This window comes from Sorex araneus, chromosome 3, assembly GCF_027595985.1.
Source record: "Sorex araneus isolate mSorAra2 chromosome 3, mSorAra2.pri, whole genome shotgun sequence".
Taxonomy (NCBI): Eukaryota; Metazoa; Chordata; class Mammalia; order Eulipotyphla; family Soricidae; genus Sorex; species Sorex araneus.
Genome location: NC_073304.1, coordinates 152,772,972 through 152,792,808, shown reverse-complemented (window position 1 = coordinate 152,792,808; position 19,837 = coordinate 152,772,972). Strand labels below are relative to the sequence as shown.

Sequence of the window (19,837 nt, the reverse complement as noted above, 5' to 3'; positions counted from 1 at the left end):
GCCCGGTGTGGCCCCCGAACCAACCTAAGAGGAACCTTCCACTCTAACCCCTAAAAGTTTCCCAGTTATTTCGTGACTTCACCGTATTCAGTAAATTGACCTGAAGACGACGTTAGAAAAAGCTCACGGACCGTTCATGTCTTCTTAGCTTTTTAATCAGGTAAGGGCTGTTAAGTTAATTTTTCCAATCTGGGGCGCAGACCTCAGAAAATCTGCATCCTTCCCCAGGAGAAAACACGAAGAAGGGCCAGGATTCCTCTGCTTTATCTTCCAGAAAAATAAATGGCTCACTTGCTGAGCCGTAACGGCCAAAGGCCGAAAGGCGACTACAGCAGGAGAGCGGCGAGCCGAGGGGCCAGCAACTAGCTCGCTCCGCCCCGCCGGGCTGCGGGACGCCGGGAGGCGGTGTCAGGCCCTTCTCTACTTCCGGCCCCTTCGGCGACACGGAGAACGTCACTTCCTGTTCCGGTCGGCCAGGCCGTGCGTCCGGTGGGTCCGGTGGTGCGCTGCGAGGGGCTGCGGTGGGAATTCTGGGCGAGCCTTGTGGTCCGCGTTCCCGGGAAACACCCGGTTGTCAACTCGCGGCAGGGTCGTGGGCGGTAGTGGGGGCGCGACTTCAGGCTGCGGAACGGGGGCGGGGGGACCGGTCACAGTCCGTCCCCGTTCTGGGCTCACCTGCAGGACGCAGGAGTCCCCCCAACCCTCGAGGAGCCTCCGTGGCCGGGCTCGTGCTCGGGTTCTCCGGAGCTGACCCCCGGTCCCGGCATCCCCAGGTCCCCGTCCGGTCATGGCGAAGCACCTGAAGTTCATTGCCCGAACCGTGATGGTGCAGGAGGGGAACGTGGAGGGCGCTTACAGGACCCTGAACAGGTAACTGGGGGCTCGGGAGACTGCTTCTCCCTTCCCGGGGCCTCGATGTTTCAAGCCTGGGAACGGTACGCAGGCCACCGAGATGTCGAGGAGCAGCGGGACTCCGTAGAAACCGTAATCAGTGCGGGGTCGCGCCCACAGAAAATGTGGCTTTTGGTTTGGGACTGTGAGAAGCAAACGAGAGCAGGAGTGCTCGGGCAGGGTGAGAGTGGGAGCAGAGACAAGCAGGTGGGGGCGGGGGTCCTGGGGAGGCAGCACAACACGGTGGGTGCCGGCCTTGCACGCAGCTCACGTGGATTCCAGCCCTGGAACTACAATTGGTCCCCAAGCCCCATCAGTAGTAGTTCCTGAGTGCAGAGCCAGGGATAAGCCCTAAGATGTGCCGGGTATGGCCCCCAAAAAAACAAGATCTGCAGTGGCCTTATTACAGGATCACTTAGCTGGTGCTTTTCTATCCTTTCCTTCTTAATAGTTCTAAGGATTTTGACTTTCTGGTGTACTTCATCGTTTTCTCTTACCATTGTGAAGTAGAATTTGGAGAAACAAGTGCTTGTTGAGTTTAATTATCAAAATTTTTATGAAAAAGAGGTGATCTTGGGGGCCGGAGTGATAGTACAGCGGGCAGGGTGTTTGCCTTGCATGCGGCCCACCCAGGTTCAATCCCCGGCATCCCATATGGTCTCCCCAACACCGCCAGGAGTAATTCCTGAGCACAGAGCCAGGAGTAACCCCTGAGCATCACTGGGTGTGACCCAAAAAGCAAAAAAAAAAAAGAGAGGTGATCTGAACTGGCCCTCTGCCTTAAAGCAGGAAGGTGGTAACTTAATTTCCTAAGTAAAGGAGACTTGGAGCAAACATCTAGGGTCACACAATTGAGTGATAAAAAGGAACATGAAACATGATTTCTTTGAGGCACAGGAGATAGATGAGCGGGCTGGAGCAGGCCTGTGGGGCCCCAAACCCTTCCAGGGCTGAGTAGCACTGCACCTGCCTCTCAGTGGACAGTCGAGCTGCTTAGCCAGACCTGCTGTGGCAGGGAGTAACCCATCCATGCCCCCTCACGAGTATCTTTTTTTTTTTCTTTTTGGGTCACACCCAGCAATGCACAGGGTTATTCCTGGCTCGTGCACTCATGAATTATTCCTGGCGGTGCTTGGAGGACCATATGGGATGCTGGGAACCGAACCCGGGTTGGCTGCGTGCAAGGCAAACACCCCAACCCACTGTGCTATCACACCAGCACCTCTTTTTTTGTTATTTTTTAAGGTACTTTTTAGTGCAGTATCTTTTTTGGGGGGAGAGGGGGTGTTGTATTTGGGGATTGTTGCCTGTGGTGCTCTAGGTACCATGTGGCGCCTGGGTTAAACTGGGCTTCAGTGCATGCAAAGTAAGCACCATGATCCTTCTACTTTCTGGCCCTCGGATGCACTATTATTTGCTTCTTTTGCAGGGGAGGGTATTACCACACACCCAGCTGTGCTCAGGGATCACTTTTGTTGGGCTCAGGGGATCATATGTACTGCTGGGTATCAAACCTGGCTTGGCTGCTTGCTATATAAGCACCCACCCCACTGTATTACCACTCTGATCCTAATATGAATTTGGTTAATGTTACTAGATAATTTAATCTCCCACTCTCCTGCTCCCCAAAAAGGAAGATTTGTTAGTTTTTTTGTTTTGTTTTGTTTTCCTGAAAATACCAAGACCTTTGGCAAAGGGCTTCTAGTTAAGAATCCTTTTTTAGGGCTGGATAGATATATATGGCAGGTGTGGGTTTGATCCCTGTCACTTTATGACTGGGGAGCAAGCCATAAATGCTGTTAGAGTTGGCCCTAAACCAATTAAAAAGAATATTTGAGAAGCCAAACAGCCATTTTGTGGAACCTTACACCTTGCAGGTTCAGTCCTTGGCACCTAAGGGGAAAAAAAGATTACTTGCATGGTTTTAAATTTTGGTGCAGTTCTTGGGGGTCTGAGGTCAAGAGAACCGTGTTCTTAGCAGAGAGTTGTAGGTTGGAGGGTTAGGTAGCAGAAAAAAACAGAGATGCTGCTTGTGAGCCTTGCTTGATTTGGTATCTTTACTATTTGGCGGTTATACCTGGCTGTGTTCAGAACTGACTTCCAGTTATCTGCTCAGAAATCACTCTCGGTGGGGCTCAGGGGACCCTCTGGGATGCCGGGAATCAAATCTGGGTTGGCCACATGCAAGGCAAATGTCCTACGTACTAGGCAAGTGCTGCCCTCTCTCTCCAAAATAGGAAAGGAATATTCTGCTGATTTATTTTAATTTTTTTTTCCCATTCTCTCTAAGTGTCCATTTATTTTAGTAGATTTAGATGGGTCTTCTGGTTAGCATAATTGAGATGCTTGTATTATTAAGGAATGTCAAGGGGCAGATACCTTATTTGGAAATTTGTTTGACAAGCTTCGTAACAACAAACTTTTAAAAAAATGTTTATTGGTTTGGGGCCATATCCGGTGATGCTCAGAGGTTACTCCTGTCCCTCCTCAGAGCTATCTCCTGGCAGGGCTTGGGGAGCCGGGGATCAAACCTGTGTTGGGCGCATGCAAGGCCAGCACCTTCTACACTGTGCTATCACTGTGGCCCCATGTCTTTGTGTGTAATGAAGACACAGGGAAACAGGTGTGTGATTGTGTCAGTGCTAGGCAGGGCCACAGCAGCGGGTGTCAGTGCCGGGCAGGGCCACACATCTCCTCAGGACCAGCTTCACATTGGTGGAGAAGAAGATGGAATTGGCAGAGTAAGAGCCAGAGCTCAGGATAGTTTGAGTTTGGCTTGCCAGAATCCAGCCTGGTAAGAAATTGGGCACGTGGGGAGAAAATACTTGGAGCACAGTTTATTGGACACCTGTAAAATTAAGATTAATGAAGTTTGATTTCTTTCTCAAGGAGTTTAAGATGAGGAAGGACTAGGGAGATGATTCTGGGCTCCAGCCAGGGGCTGGAGCGATAGATTAGTGGATAGGGTTCTTTGCACAGGCTGACTTAAGTTGATCCCTGGCACCCCCTAGGGTCCTGAGAACCATCAGGAATGATCCCTGAGTACAGAGCCAGGAGTAAGCTGGGTATGGCTAAAAACAAAGAGTTGCAGCCCAGCAGAGTCCTTGACATCACCAGGATCAACCGTAGAGCACTTTCTGGTGTGCCTAAGAAGGAAAAAAGAGAATTTCATTGATAAAGTTGATCACGTGGAGGTTAGGTGTGTTATTCAGGGCAGCCTGAATAAAAATTAGTTCTTCTGTGTGTTCAGGGAGTGTCAGCAAAGGAGTGTGGCAGGAATATCTGGTATACCTAGAAAAATGGTGAGGGTCTTTGCTAACCAGTTCCAGTCCCTTGTTCTCTGACACAAACTTCAGCTGAACAGTTCTGAATGCAGGACCAAAACAGTCCATGGGGATTTGTTCCCCAGTATGTGATCCTCTCTATTTGAAAAGTTCCTAAAGTGACTCCAAGATAAAGGGACTGTCCTATTGTACTGGAGATAGTTTGGGCCTGTCCCTGACTATAAACTCCACAGAGTCCTATGATGGAGTTACCCTTAAATTTCCCTGAGAGGCCTCTATGGTCCCTCCCCGACACCCTCCTGAACCTCTCACTGCCTTGCTGTCCCTACAGAATTCTCACCATGGATGGGCTCACTGAGGACATCAAGCGGCGGCGCTACTATGAGAAACCGTGCCGCCGCCGGCAGAGGGAGAGCTACGAAACCTGTCGGCGAGTGTACAACATGGAGATGGCGCGCAAGATCAACTTCCTAATGCGGAAGAATCGGGCAGATCCGTGGCAGGGCTGCTGAGGGCCCTCAGAACTCCAGATGCGACCCCACCTCTGTTTCCATTGACCTCCCACAATAAACTCAGGCACATATGCCAAGGCTGGTGTGTAAGAGTATCCCCAACTAGCAGGGGACCTTCTCTTTGATTCGGTTAGAGAACCAAACCGAAAAGTGTTTTAGGAGTAGTATAGGGGCTGCCTCAGCCTGGCTGACGCCTTCTGGATGTCTTCTGGCTGCTCCTGGAGGCCTTCACTCGAAGAGTAGCAGCTGCTCTGGGCGCCAAGGCAGCATTGAGAGCTGGTAGATGATGTAGAAATTCCTGAGAGCTGACAGCTAGGATTTCCTCCCCAAGTTTTATGAAATCCAAAACAAGATTATCAGAAAAGAATTGTTCCTTACTGCACTACCCCATATCCAGTAACTATTAGGGTGAAATGGAAGTAAATATGGATTTGGAATAAATTTTTCTAAAACACCATCCACTCTACTCTTGTGTGCAAATGTGCATTAACTCCTGTGTTCTGTCCTGTAAGAAGACGAGGGTGGGCCAAGAGCATAGGTGGAGCAGAAATAAAATGGTAGATTGAGGTAGAAGAGGGAATGGGAGTGTGGAACCACAAACTCTGATGCAGTTCTACTTTTATGACAACAGAAGGATGTATGGTTTTCACTATGGACCCCAAAATTTATTGTTATGCGGGAAAGCGTTCTGAAATGTGGGGTGGGTGGCAATGAGTTTTGGTTTTTTTAAATTTTACTTTTATAAAGTTGTTCATAATATTTGATTACATTTAATATTCGAATACCAGTCCCACCACCATTACACCTTCCCGCCACCATATTTCCATCCTGAACCCAAACCCTGCCCCCAAAGCAGAACCGAAATAATATATTTTGTATTGCTTATTATGAACAATCTGCTAAAAACAAGACAGAAAAGGTTTCTTAGAGGAAAGTATGTGAAGATTATTGTATTTCACCCAGGAGCCATTAAGCCGTTCTATAAGAGATTAATAACATGGTGTTAAAAGATTAAGCCTTGTGTGCTTATATCTGTACCTGTATACATAGATTTACCCCTAAGATTGGTTGCCTTCTACTTTGAACCCCATCAGATGTGGTGTGCTACTCTTGGAGTATTAGTGGTGTGAAGTATGAGATGCCACATTTGTCGCTACGTGCTCCAGGAGTCGGTTCACTCCTGAATGTGAGCATGACAGCAGTTGAGTTCTGGAGGTTTTTGGCTGCTGGGGCAGGGAGGGGCCTCACCCGTCCCGCTCTGGGTTGCCCCAAATGACAGTCTGGCGCAGGTTCTGGCAACATGTCTATGGCATATTCTGTGCTCTCCCAAGAAATTTATACTGAGTCTCTGGATCATGGCCGTCAGTGAGATTATATGGCGCCAGCAGCAGCTTGTGGGTGTGTTTGCCAAGCTACCTGAACCTGGGAGATGGGGGGAGGTCACCCATTCTGTAGTTCCATTGAACCTGGAGTTCTTAGTCACAAGTCCCGCATACCTGTTATTTTCTGCAGATTCACTCATGGGTATAGCTTTTTCAAGCGTGTGGAGAGTGGCCCTGTGCATGGCGGCAGTTGAGTTCTGGAAGTTTTCAGCTGCCAGGGATGACTCTGTTGGGGCTGGGAGGGGCCTCATCCACCCCTCTGGGTTGCCCCAAATGAAGCAGCCTGGCGCAGAGGCTGGCAGCATGTCTATGGCGTATCTGGCAATGAGTTCTTAGCAGATAAAAAAAACCAAGATAGGTTTGTCTTTGTTTTTGGGTAACACCTGGAGGCGCTTAAGGCCGTGCACTCAGAGATCATTCCTGGTGGGGCTTGGTGGACCATAGGGGTGCTGGAGACCAAACCAAACTCTGTAGTGTACAAGGCAAATGCCCTTCCTGCTGTACTAGTGCTCCAGTCTTCCAAGATGGGATTTAAAGGAACTCTGTCACTAGTCCTAAAGTAGCAAAAGACATTTTTGGACCTGGGTTGCAGACACAGGAACTGAGTTCTGATCAAACTGTTAATAGCACAGGTACAGAGAAGACGGGACTCCTTTGGAGAGAAGCTCCAACAGGAACAAAGGGTTGTGGTGTGGACAGAAGGTGGACACCGAAAGTTCCAGCTCTTCACCTTGACAACAACATAGCAATGGACTCTTCTACACAGAAACTACAGAAAGCTCCATGTGAGGGCATATCAGGAGAAAACCTATAAAGCCAGCTCTGCAAAGGCAAGCAGAGTCTTTCTGTTCTAGGATGTCTGCACCTCCACCAGAGTTGTGTGCTGAGTTCTCCTTAGATGCCTGCAGTCCCCTGGATTGTGTTATTCTCTGTTACTAATATCTGAAATAAAACTTATGAAATCCTTTTCTGAGGAAAGGTGGTGGAGCTATGAAAGCCTGGGTAAGATTGAGGACTTCATTTTCCTACAATGAGCAATTCCTTGCTCTAGCCTGAGTCTGAAGCGCCTCAGGAAATCAGGTGGTGGGGATTATCTCCATACCAGGCAGAACAAGTGGAACCAGTTTCAGTATCCTGGGGCTGGTGAGCTATGAGGTCTGTCCCGGGCAGAGGCTCAGCGCAGACTCTGAGCAGTCACTTCCCCAGGTGGGGAAAGGGAAACAGCAGATTCCATTCTTGAGGCTGTCACCCCTCCCCACTTCACATAAGCCACCAGCACCATTCTTTCCATTGATGACTGAATTCAGCAGTTGCTTCCCTAACTGCAAAGGCAGGCTCACTGACAGAGCGTACTGAGAGCAGCTTTGAATATCTGTGTGTGTGACCCCACAGAATAATTCTACACGAGGCTGTTGCAAGCAAATGTTCACTCCCTGAGTGAGCCTTAGCATGTGAAATGTAACACTGTATTGTAGCACTGTTGTCCTGTTGTTGATTTGCTCTGATGGGCACCAGTAAAGTCTCCACTGTGAGACCTGTTACTGTTTTGGGCATATTAAATACTCCACGGGTAGCTTGCCAGGCTCTGCCGTGTGGATGAGATACTCTCAGTAGCTTGCCGGGCTCTCCGAGAGGGACGAAAGAATTGAACCCGGGTCAGCAGCGTGCAAGGCAAACGCACTACCCGCTGTGCTATCGCTCTAGTCCATGTGAAATATACCCTCTAAAAATAAGCTTTAGGGGTGGAGAGAGAGTACTACCTTGCACACATCCCATCCAGATTCCATCTGGCACCCAATATAGTCCTTCCAGTCCAGGCTAGTGATCCCCTAGTTCAGGACTAAGCCCTGACCACTGCTGTATATGGCCCCAAACCATATACAGTCTAGTAATGACATAAGGTGGACTGGAGCAACTGGGTAGGGTGTTCTTCTTGCAGACAGCCGACCCAGGTTCAATTTCTCCGTCCCTCTTGGAGAGCCAAGCAAGCTACCGAGAGTATTCCACAGCATGGCAGAGCCTGGCAAGCTACCTGTGGCGTATTCGATACGCCAAAAACAGTAACAAGTCTCACGCTGGAGACGTTACTGGTCCCCGCTGGAGCAAATCGGGAGGACAGTGCTACAGACAGGACAATGCCAATGACATAAGGATAGTGGTGGTTGAAGAGTCCCAAGCACTTCAGAAGTGGCGACACTACAATAACGACATCAAAATCATCAACCTTGGGAACAGAGTATAGGGGTTAAGACACTTGCCTTGCACTCCACCGGAACTGATCCGTGGCTGGTACCACTTAGGTTCCCCCAGCACTGCCAGGGATCACGCTTGTGCACTAATATGTGTGGCCTCAACCTGTGCTTCTCTCCCCCAAGAAAAAACATTGAAAGACAGTTAACAAAACCAATCTTCAGTGTCTTAGCAGTTTTTTCCCCCTCTGGTGCCAGGAATCCCACACCCGTGCTGTGCCACGGTGTGGTCTTTTCCTCTGGGACCCATGGCACCTTTGTTCAGTGACAGACAGGTTATAGAGAAAGGTTGGGTGGAGGTTGGGTATGCATTCTCCCAAAGTCCCCGCTTTTAGTTCCAGCCTATCCTGAGCACTGCGCACTTGTTCTTCACTTTTGAATCCCTGGGACCCACCCAACCCCAGCTCCACGGGCGTTAAGGCCACGATAACCCAGTTAAACACATCCCATCAGCAACAGAAAATGGGAACTCGCACGGGAACCCGCGCGGCGCCTCCGCGCATGCGCTCCGGCGATGCGGCTGCGCGGACAGGCCCCGCCCCGTCACGTGTTGGGCCGCAGCGTGGCGGCGGCCGCGGCGGGAGCGACAGCGGGGCCGGAGGGCGCCCGGCGGTTTCCGGTTCCGGTGTAACGTTTGGGCTCCGTCTCCCGGGCTGAAGTTTGTCTGGTGAGTGGTGTCCCGGGGCCGCGGTGGGTCTGCGCGGGCCGGCGGCCGGCCCCGGGCTCCGCCGCGGAGAACGAGGCGGGAGGGCGCGGAGGACGCCGCGGCGGGCTTGGGAGCGGGTGGGCGGGCGGTGGTGGCGGGTGGTCGCGGGGCCGTGAGGGACGCCGGGCGGCGCGGCTGAGGCGGCGTGAGGCGGGGGCGCCCGGGCCGGCGCCGAGCACGTGCGGGTGACAGCCCGCCCGGCGCGGGGAGGGCCGCTGCGGAGTGCGGGGTCCGAGCTGTGGGAGCGGGCGCTGCAGCGTGCGAGTGTGGGGGGCAGCGTGCCCGGCGGCCGGGTGCGAGCCGAGATCCGGGGAGCCCGCGGAGCCTCGGGGACGGAGAGGCTGCTCTTGGGTGCGTGTTTGGAGGCCACACTCCTTGCTCTGTGCTCGGATGCACATAAGAGGTGCAGTGACCGAGCCGGGTCAGCAGCGGGCCCGGAAAGTGCCTTCCCTGTACACCGTCGCTGGGGCCCCAGGCACCTTTTAAGCCAGACCAGCTGTGGTCCTTTCTTGTTTGGGGACCCGACGGCCGGCACAGCTGCGTGGAGCCCCGGGATTGAGCCTGCCACCCTCTTTCCACCCCAAAATGCCCCTTTCTGTGCGATTCCTCCTCGAGACAGCGGCCAGAGAGACCTTTAAATCTTGAGGGAAAACAACTTAGTCCTGGGCCGGAACGATAAGTACAGCCGGTGAGTCGCTTGCCTTACACAAGACCCACTCGTGTTCAATCTCCGGCCCCGTGTGGACCACCCACCAAGAGTGGTCCCTGAGCACAGAGCCAGGAGCAATATTGAACACCGCCAGGTTTGGCCCCAAAACCAAAAAACAAAACCAAACAAAAAAAACCCAATCTAGTCCTCTGCTAAGTTCATCCCCACCTGGGTGTTTTCTTTCTCATCTACTCTTCAATAATCTTTATTTCTATAAAAACAGGAGAGAAAACATTGGTTATAGAATCGTATTGGGATGAAAGTGAATACAGAGACATGTGACCGAACATTTGGGATTGACGGTTTTATTTGGGCTGGACCCAACAGTGCTCAGGGCTTGCTCATGGCTCTGCACTCAGAGATCAGTCCTGGTGGGCTCAGGGGACCATATACGGGTGCTGTGGATGGAACTTGGGTTGGCTGCCATACAAGGCAAATGCTCTCCCCACGGAACTACAGCTCCAGCCCAAACTCTGCTTTTGATCTTAGGCTGTGCCCAGGGCTGTCCTCCTTAGCTCTGGTCCTTTCTGGTGATGGATACTGAGCCAGGGGCTCCTGCCTGCGAAGCTTGCATTTCAGCCCTCTGAGCCTTCTCCCTGGTCCCTGACAGTGTTCTTTCAGATTACAGTCTTTAATATAGAGTGATGGACATGAATAAACTCTACCTTTTCTCATCTTTGGAAAGAGATAGAATATCCCTAGTTTTAGTAGGGATTTAGTAAAGCAGGCATTACTAGAGGGAAAAGAAAAAAGTTCACTGCTGGGGTGCTTTTTTTCTGTTTTGGTACTATACCCAGCCATGTTGAGACCTTTTGAGATGACAGATCAGAGAAGAAGCTAGAGCTCATTTCTTAGTCTGGGTTCTTTTCTCTCTCTCTCTTTTTTTTTTTTCATTTTGGGTCACACCCAGCATTACTTAGGGGTTACTTCTGACTCTGCACTCAGGACTTACTCCTGGCGGGAGGTGCTTAGGGGACCATATGGGATGCTGGGGATCGAACCCAGGCTAGTCACATGCAAGGCAAATGCTCTATCCACTGTATATCGCTCCAGCCACTGGACTGCATTCTTGCCAGACTTGTTTATTCCTCAGATTTTATTGGTCCACTGATAACTCTGGGTTAGGTTAAAAATCAAATGGTGGGGCTGGAGCAATAGTAATAGCTGGGAGGATGTTTGCTTTGCTTGTGGCTGACCTGAGTTCAATTTCTGACTTCTCATATGTCCCCTGAACATCTCCAGTAGTAATTCCTAAGTGCAGAGCCAGGAGTAACTGTGGAGCATGACTGGTTGTGACCTAAAAAAAAAAGAAAGAAAGAAAATGGAATGTAGTTCTTTCTGCTTTGAAGCATAGTTTTGTTTTTTTTTTGTTTTTTTTTGCTTTTTGGGTCACACCCAGCGATGCTCAGGGGTTACTTCTGGCTCTGCACTCAGGAATTGCTCCTGGCAGTGCTTGGGGGACCATATGGGATGCCGGGGATCGAACCCGGGTTGGCCGTGTGCAAGGCAAATGCCCTACCCGCTGTGCTATCGCTCCGGCCCCAGAAGCATAGTTTTTAGGGAAGGTATCCGACTTGAAGTATAGGAACTTGGCCTGAGAGTTGAGTGGTTGGAAAGGCATTGCTGCTGCTTGCTTCACTTCAGTCTTTTTTGTCCTCTCTGATCTCATTCTCTTGGTTTCTTCCTCAAAGTTGAATTGATTCCCGTTTGCACTTTCCTATTTCCAGAGAATGGCTCTGTCTAAGCGGGAGCTGGATGAGCTGAAGCCATGGATAGAGAAGACAGTGAAGAGGGTGCTGGGCTTCTCAGAGCCCACGGTGGTCACAGCGGCACTGAACTGTGTGGGGAAGGGCATGGACAAGAAGAAGGCAGCTGGTATGTGCCATCCTCAGGCTGGGTTTGCTTGTTTGGCTATGTTCAGATCAGGTGGTGCCAGGCACCAAACTTGGGGCCCTGCACGCAAGCATTTGTCTTGCCCTCTCACCTACTTCCCTAACCCCTTTTGAGCCTTTCAGCAACACATAATAACTCAGCTCACTGGTTTGTTCTTGGTCAAATGTCTCTGGGAAACATCTTTAAAAGGTCAGTCCATATTTTATTTTCTCTTGTATTGCAGTGGGAATAGCTTAAATAATTTGACTTATTTTCTTCATTGTCACTATTTGTGGCATTTTCCAAGTCCTTTGGGCTTTGTACTGAGTTACCTAAGATAAATATTTCTAAAGTAGGCTTGCTAAAGTCCAGTGAGGGTATTTAAATTCAGATGCACATTTAGATAATATAAACATCTTTATAAGGTATGTGAAGAAAGTTGAGGGAGGTGGATTTTGTTCATGGTAGTCTACAACTTCTACAAATTGCTATTTGGGGAAAGGTGGGATATTCTTCACTTCAGTGCTCCAGCTAAAAGGTACTCTTGCTTTGCTAGTTTCTACTCCAGAAAAAGTACATCTATATTTACATAATACGGTAGACTGTACAGTGTCAGAAAACTTGTTCAAGCCCTACAGAGGGTTTTAAGGAAACATTTCTGTTCCTCTTGGGGATAGAATTCCAGAGTCAGGGCAAGGCAGGAAGCTCAGAGGGCTAACAAGCTTACCTGGCTGCACACAGGGCCCTCAGTTTCCTTGCTAACCCCAGTGAGCATAGCCCCTGTGATCCTAGCACCATTGGGGGTGTCCTGGTGTTGGTATCATTAATGCCCTGGGCTAGAATACATGCTCTTACTTTTTCAATCCTGCCATCTAGTTTTTCTTCCTGTCAGACCACCTGAAACCATTTCTTGATGATTCTACTCTCCGATTTGTGGACAAACTGTTTGAGGCCGTGGAGGAAGGCCGGAGCTCTCGGCATTCCAAGTCAAGCAGTGACAGGAGCAGGAAACGAGAGCTAAAGGTAAGGACTGTTCACTCTTTTGTGAGCTCCCGACACAGCTCTCAGCCCCACTGTTAGAATATCTCATCTTCAGAGGGGTTTAGCATGGAAGTAGAAGGGAGGAACCTGACCTTGTCTGATAATGAATCAGACGTGCATGGGCTTAAGTAGCACAAGGCTAGCAAGGGGTAGCTTTGTTCTTTTATATACACAGCTAGGAGTTTTGGTTGTCAGGTCTCCCGTTTTCTCCCTTCTCCTTTGCATTTACTCTTACCTATGACCTGATTCTTCTAAGTTTGTATGCTTCCATTTACTTGAGACCTGATAAATTGCTTCATAACGTTCCTTCATTGCCACCTGAGCTGTTACTGCTTTTTGGGAGTTGTTTTCTGCAATAGACTTGTAGCTGGGTGAGATAATATCCCAAGAGCACCATGCTCTGTAGCTTATTGCGGTCTACTGACCCCCAGGAGAGAGTTCTTAGAGGTACCATCACCACATCACCTCTCCCTTACCCACCGGCTTTTGATGTGTAGTAGGTGAACTGTCAGTCAGGGCTGCTTTCACTATGATCACTGTCTATTCTCTCATCAGTCTTTTTTTCTCTCTCCCTCCCTCATAAACATTTTCCTGTGACTTCCAACAAAACTTCCTTCCAAAGTGCTTTTGACACGTTGGCTCCTCCCTTGTTTTTTTTATGCTTAGTCCCTGACCTGGCTGTGGACCCAAGAGAATGAGAGGCACATGTGCTCTCTGTACAGGACATTGGGGTGACCAAAGCAATAAGACAGTCTGCCATAGAGGATTTGGCAGTTTGTGGGGGAGAGGACACCACCGAACAGCATCCCAGACTCTGAAACCTAAGTATTATCGTTTCATGTGAATGTTCTGTTTTGAGGTTTCACGGGTCTGGTGCTGTGTCAGGTCTGTGCCGTGACAGTGACCCAAGCATGCTGCCAAGTGCAGAGTGCATCCTGGGAATGAAGTGGCTGCATTGGGTGGGATTTTAAAAATGGTTCCCAAAGGAAGTGTCTAGATAGCCTGGGGGTATGGGTCCCGATTTGGTCCATTAAGGTCCCCACCCCACACAATATATTATGGGAGAGTCCTTTTTCTTGAACTGTAGGAGTTCCAGGAAGCGCTCGCCCCTGGCTGAGGATATGTCCTTGCAAAACACGAGCCCTCCTAGTGAAGAGGGGATGTCACCCAAAGCCTATCACCGGTGTGTACATTCACTTTTTCCCATTGTCCCTCCCAGTTGGCTGCTCTTAATCCAGTTAAATTCAGTTTGCAAATTAGAGTATTTGCTTTCCGCTTGTTACATGATACCGAAGTGTTATGGGGAATACTGAAGAAAAAGGAGAAAACCCCAGTCCTGGATGAGCTTAGAAACTAGTTGAAAGTACTAACATTGAAAGACAGCACAAGTATAGAATGTCAACAGTGTAATTGTACCTAGTCTGAACCAAGTATATAACTACTGAGGATGTGAAATTGAAGTTTGATAAGTGGGATGAGAATATTATAAATGAGAAAAACTTTCTGGAGGAGGTGAGTTTCAGGCAGGAGTTGGAATAGGAGTTGTAAGAAAGTTCAGGGAGATTACAAATACGGGCAGTATCACTTGCAAAGATCATGTTATGGAAACCTTTATAAGAAATGGGGGAGTGAAGTTTGCTTGACTGGGAGAATGATGAAATTGGTGGAGGTTGTCTGGTTGGTGGCAGGTCTAGAAGACATCTGGGCCCTGGCAAGTAGCCTTTTGCAAGGGTGTGTCATAATCCCCTGGGAAAAGTCACACGTTGCCGCTAGAGACTAGGATGATTCTTCCTTCTCCCACGGACAGGCATCCATCTCTTCTTTCATCTTGGATTCCCTTAGGAAGTGTTTGGTGATGACTCTGAGATTTCTAAGGAATCATCGGGTGTAAAGAAGCGGCGGATACCCCGTTTTGAGGAAGTGGAAGAGGAACCGGAAGTGATCCCTGGGCCTCCCTCTGAGAGTCCTGGCATGCTCACCAAGCTCCAGGTTAGTTTTCGGGCCCTGGAAGGCGATACTGTAGAGTTGTAGAAACAGTTGCATGGCCTTACATCTGCTTTCTGTCCATTGCATTGGGCTACTTTTATTTCCTGCTTCGAGTTTTATCATTCTTTGGTCTAATCAGGAGCATTTGGTTTAGAACTTGGGAGTTGACTTCTGGCTCACAGAACGCATCGCATCCCTCACTTGGTCACTGAGAGAATTAACTAATGGGGCTACTGCTCATCTCGACTGTAGAAGAGAAGTGCTTCAGTTCAGCGCAGAAAGTGGTGCTTTGTTTCATTTCAAGTTGACTTTGTATCTGGGGGCAGGGGTGTCCTTCCAGTGATGCCCATCAGTCCTGGGGACCCCTGCTGTTGCTCACCTAGCCAGGCCTGGTGGTCAGTGCTAAAACCTGAAGGTGGAGCCATACCCCAGTGCCCTGTGGTGGGCTCAGGAGATAGAGCGGGGCTGGGGTTGAGCTAAAGTTCCGGACATGTAAAGCATGCACCCCTGACCTGTACTGTGTCCTTTGCCCTAAATGCTGCTTTTGGTTGTTGGTTTTTCTTAAATTAGTTTTATTGAAAGGAATTTACTTAGAAAACTATGAAGGAGTGGGGAGAGAGAAAGATATATTTTCAAGCGAGAATACACCTCTCCAGAGGAGAGCTGCTGAGACGGTGTCTTGGTATTATCCTAGTGGGAGTGTTTATTTTTCAGATAGGCACAGTTTTGATATCATTAAGTAGTTATCACTGCTTGCTGCACTATTTACATTTTTTTGAGTGGGAAGGAAGTATAATGCATGTGCTTATGTGTTATTTCTACAAGTCACTGCCATCCCGTTGCTCATCGATTTGTAGTATTTTTGTTCTACCTGGAAATACGTAAAAAAGCACAGGGGGTGAGGTGGTTGCCTCCCTGATACCACATGAATTATCCCTGAACACTGCCAAGTGTTCCAGTCCTTTTTTTTTTTTTTTCTTTTTGGGTCACACCCGGCAATGCACAGGGATCACTCATGGCTGTGCACTCAGGAATCACTTCTGGCGGTGCTCAGGGGACCATTTGGAATGCTGGGAATCGAACCCTAGTCTGCCGCATGCAAGGCAGATGCCCTACCCTCTGTGCTATTGCTCCAGCCCCTCCAGTCCTTTCTGTCACTTCCCCAAAAATCACCTTAGGGACCAGAGAAAAGGCCACTTTGCAAATGCCTGACTTGGGTTTGATCCCCAGCACCCCACATAGTATCTCAAAGCCCAACAGAAGGGATCCCTAAGCACAGCGCCAAGAGTTAGCCCTGAGCACTGTGGATGTGGCACAAAAATAAAAATATTCCCTCAAAAAATGCTCATTTCCTTAAAAAGCCTTGAAAGTGATCTGTGTCAGAAAAAGTTATTTGACTAGATCCTTAAGTGTGATTTTTTGAACTGCTTTAGCCTAGAGAAAAAGGAGCTTATAGAGATGAAAGATTAGGTCTTTGTGCTGCCTCTCTAGTTACCAAAACAGGAATTAGGGACTGATGACTTAATTATTTCTGTAAAGAATATTTGGGGGCTGGAGAGATAGTACAGCAGGTGGGGCACTTACCTTTCATGTGCCTGACAGCTTTGATCCCGGTAGCTCATAAAGTCCCCCAAGCCCCTCCAGGAGTGATCCCTGAGCACAAATCAAGGAGTAAGCTCTGACTGTCAGATGTAGTCCCCTCCAAAAAGAAAAAATAATGTTTTGAGCTGGAGAGACAGTACAGGGGTTAAGGCGCTTGCTTTACATGTAGTTGACCCCAGTTTGATCCCCAGCATCACATATGGTCCCCTGAACACTACCAGGAGTAATCCCTGAGCACCACAAAGTGTGGTCCAATCTCCTCAACCCCCAAACAAAAAATATTTGGAGGTCTGACAGAGGTTTGTTGGGAACTGGCATTCAGTTTGCCTTGCCTGTGGCTAACCCCAGTCAGTCCTAGATACTGCATAGGAGTAGCTGTTGAGCACTGCTAGGAGTGGCCTGTAACACCACAGCCCCACTTAAAATACATACTTTGGAATTTTTTAGATACTTTGCATGCTTTTTTGGGGGGGGGTCACACCCAGTGATGCTCAGGGGTTACTCCTGGTGGTGCTTGGGGTACCATATGGGATGCCAGGGATTGAACCTGGGTCGGCTGTTACCTACTGTACTATTGCTCCGGCTCTGCGCATACATATTTTTTAAATGTACCCTACGGGGCCAGAACCATACTACAGAAGGTAGGTCATTTGCTTTGCACACAGGTGGCCTGGGTTCAATCCCTGACACTCGTAGGGTCCCTTGAGCACCACCATGTGTGTTCCCTGAGCACAGAGCTAGGAGTGAGCTCTGCGCACTGCCAGGTGTGGCCTAAAAACAAACAAGAAAAATTCACTTAGCAGCTTGTCAAGTATTTATGACTTTACTCCTTTAGCCACTTGGAAGTTTGAAGATTAAATGCTGTGTCGGGGCGGAGAGATAGTACAGTGAGTAGGGTGCTTCCCTTATACACAACTGATCTGGGTTTGAACCCCAGCATCCCAAACAGTCCCCAGAGAACTGCAGGAGTAATTTCTGAGCCCAGAGCAGGATTAACCCCTGAGTATTGCTGGGTGTGGCTCCAAAACAAAACCAAAAAAAGCCCAAAAAATAGATGCTATGTCAAAGGTGACATAGGCACTAGACTAAGTTGCGTAGCAGAATTAAATTCAAATCTCAGCTTTCTGCCTAGAATATTAGTAGTTTGTTACTACGCTGAAGATGGGGTGAATGGTGCCAGAGCTCAGCTGTGAAAGCTTAGCCTAGATCTCAGCTTATGCTGCAGGGAGCATAAAGTGGATCATGAAACACTTAAGAATACTCAACTTAAAAGCCCACTAGACAGGCCTGTGCAAGAAAAATAAAAGGGAGAAATTAACAGTCTTTAACTTTTTCCTCCACTGGAGAGCAGATCAAACAGATGATGGAAGCAGCCACACGGCAAATAGAGGAAAGAAAAAAGCAACTGAGCTTCATTAGCCCCCCTACACCTCAGGTACTGTGCCCAACTACTCTTAAATCTCAATACACGGTTGGAGTGGGTTGGGGGGCATTGTCCAGGGATGTGACTTAATGGCAGAGAGTGCTGTGCATGTGTAAGGTCTGGGTTCATTCTTTGGGGCCCACCCTGGAGTAAGGCAAACTTGAACACAAATTTCTTGAAGTCCCTCAGAGTCTAGGAGTGACAGTGTATTCCCCTTTATGGTCTCCCATGGGGCAGGTGTGTACACGTCTGCCTGTCTGATATTCCGGTTCTTCTTTCACAGCCAAAGACTCCCTCTTCCTCTCAACCAGAGCGACTTCCCATTGGCAACACTATCCAACCCTCCCAGGCTGCAACTTTCATGAATGATGCTATTGAGAAAGCCAGGAAGGCAGCTGAACTTCAAGCCCGTATCCAAGCCCAGCTGGCACTCAAACCGGGCCTCATTGGCAATGCCAACATGGTGGGCCTGGCCAATCTCCATGCCATGGGCATTGCCCCTCCGTGAGTATCAATTTCATGAAATTCCTTGTCATTTGAGAAGTATCAATTGAAGTTGATTTTTTTGAGACATAATTGATTATTTGGGTGCTTATGATCCATTTCTTTCAAAGAACCTCTATAATTTCTGTCAGTTTCCATTTTTCTTACATGTGACTGTAGGTACAATTTCAATTTATTCTCTTGGCTTCCTTCTTGCAAAGTTTATCTTATTGAGATTAAGATTATACATCTAATTTTGTAGTAAAGAATAGAATCAGGTCTCCTGCTTCTAATTCACCTGTGTATTCATTAAGTCTTGTTGAAACCACATCTGAGAATTCCTACAACTGGGTAAGAGGTTATTTTGTTTTTAGTGTTGGTTTTTCCCCCACTATGAGGATTAAACCTAGGACATTCTGTTACATACGAGAGGCATACATTCTACTACTGTGCCACATCCCCAAGCCAAATATGAGCCACTTTAGTTTTAGCACAGGTGGTTGAATTGGCATCTTTCTGATTCAAGAGAGGATGATTGGAGATTCTCACCAGTGGGATTTATTTCTTTTTAATGTTTGGGCCACATGTGGCAGCGCTCAGGAACGAGCCTCCTGCTGTAGAGCCTGTGCTTAGCCCATTGCACTCTGAGGCTCTCCAGCTCCTAAGGGCATTGAACAGAGATGACTCAGTTCAGCCGTCTAGTTTGAGGGTTTTAGGAAAGATACTACTTACTGGTGGATTTATGTCCCCTAGAATTGCAGGTCTAGTTGTCTGCCCATGGTTTTGATTTGCTCATTGTTCGACTCTCTGTTCTACTTGGGATTTATTTTTTTCTGGGCTGTATTTTAGGAAGGTGGAGTTAAAAGACCAAACTAAACCAACACCACTGATCCTTGATGAGCAAGGTCGAACTGTAGATGCAACAGGCAAGGAGATTGAGCTGACACACCGAATGCCTACTCTGAAGGCCAATATCCGTGCTGTGAAGAGGGAGCAGTTTAAGCAACAGTTGAAAGAAAAGCCATCAGAAGACATGGAGTCTAATACCTTTTTTGATCCTCGAGTGTCAATTGCCCCTTCCCAGCGCCAGAGACGTACTTTTAAGTTCCACGACAAGGGCAAATTTGAGAAGATTGCTCAGCGGTTACGGACGAAGGTATCTGAGTTAGAATGTAATCTAGAGCTTCAGAAACCTTACATAGCTAATCAAATGTAGTCCCAAAATACTATCAGTGTTATAGGGAGCCAGTTGAGCAAATAATATGGCAATGAGTAATCATTTCTGAAAAGCTGTATTATTCCTGGAATACTTGATTTTTAGCTGGTTTTGAGGGGTAGACATGCAGATGTGCCCAGGACTTACTCCTGTATCTGTGCCAGGGGACATAACTTGGTGCCAGGGATCACACTCAAGTGTAATATCTCTCACCCCAATTTGTTATTATTTTTTTTTTGTCTTGCATGTAGCCGACTCAGGTGTTTTGTTTTTTTTTTTTTGTTGTTGTTGTTGTTTTTAAATTTTATTTTATCACCATGTGGAAAGTTACAAAGTTCTCAGGTTTATGTCTCAGTTATACCGTATTCAAACACCATCCCTTCACCTGTGCCCATATTCCACCACCAAAATCCCCGGTATACCCCCCGCCTCCCACCCCAACTGTATACCTGATGAATTTCACTTCATTTTCTTTTCACGT

General features: G+C 48.4%; 2 protein-coding genes across 7 annotated transcripts in view; both read left to right on the top strand.

Moving 5' to 3' along the window:
- Positions 1 to 438: 438 nt before the first annotated feature.
- Positions 439 to 5,144, top strand: MRPS21 (mitochondrial ribosomal protein S21). Of its 2 annotated transcripts, XM_055132581.1 has the most exons (3): positions 439 to 489; positions 774 to 870; positions 4,507 to 5,144. In XM_055132581.1, exons 2-3 carry the CDS (start codon positions 788 to 790, stop codon positions 4,685 to 4,687), a joined length of 264 nt encoding a protein of 87 aa, XP_054988556.1. In that variant the 5' UTR covers positions 439 to 489; positions 774 to 787; the 3' UTR covers positions 4,688 to 5,144. The 2 variants fall into 2 exon arrangements, with proteins under 2 accessions (XP_054988556.1, XP_004618121.1); XM_004618064.2 differs by lacking the exon at positions 439 to 489 and having other exon boundaries at positions 496 to 870.
- A 3,716-nt stretch (positions 5,145 to 8,860) lies between these two features.
- PRPF3 (pre-mRNA processing factor 3) overlaps positions 8,861 to 19,837 on the top strand; it is a 31,402-nt gene continuing 20,425 nt past the window's right edge. For 3 of the 5 annotated variants that reach the window (XR_008629305.1, XM_055132565.1, XM_055132563.1), the window contains exons 1-7: positions 8,861 to 8,985; positions 11,461 to 11,608; positions 12,498 to 12,628; positions 14,489 to 14,635; positions 17,586 to 17,669; positions 17,941 to 18,161; positions 18,990 to 19,296. Coding sequence is in view for 4 of the 5 variants with exons in the window: in XM_055132565.1 (XP_054988540.1) it covers positions 11,464 to 11,608; positions 12,498 to 12,628; positions 14,489 to 14,635; positions 17,586 to 17,669; positions 17,941 to 18,161; positions 18,990 to 19,296 (1,035 nt within the window). In the remaining variant the exon portion in view is untranslated. Of the gene's footprint in view, positions 8,986 to 9,157; positions 9,713 to 11,460; positions 11,609 to 12,496; positions 12,629 to 14,453; positions 14,636 to 17,585; positions 17,670 to 17,940; positions 18,162 to 18,989; positions 19,297 to 19,837 lie in introns of those variants that run through there. The other 2 variants (XM_055132564.1, XM_055132567.1) reach the window with 2 other exon arrangements.

What these genes read in the sequence shown, in the direction of transcription:
- MRPS21 (XM_055132581.1), top strand. Translation starts at nt 788, where the DNA reads ATGGCGAAGCACCTGAAGTTCATTGCCCGAACCGTGATGGTGCAGGAG. An exon ending in GCTTACAGGACCCTGAACAG is followed by an intron (nt 871 to 4,506) that starts GTAACTGGGGGC and finishes CTGTCCCTACAG; the next exon opens with AATTCTCACCATGGATGGGC.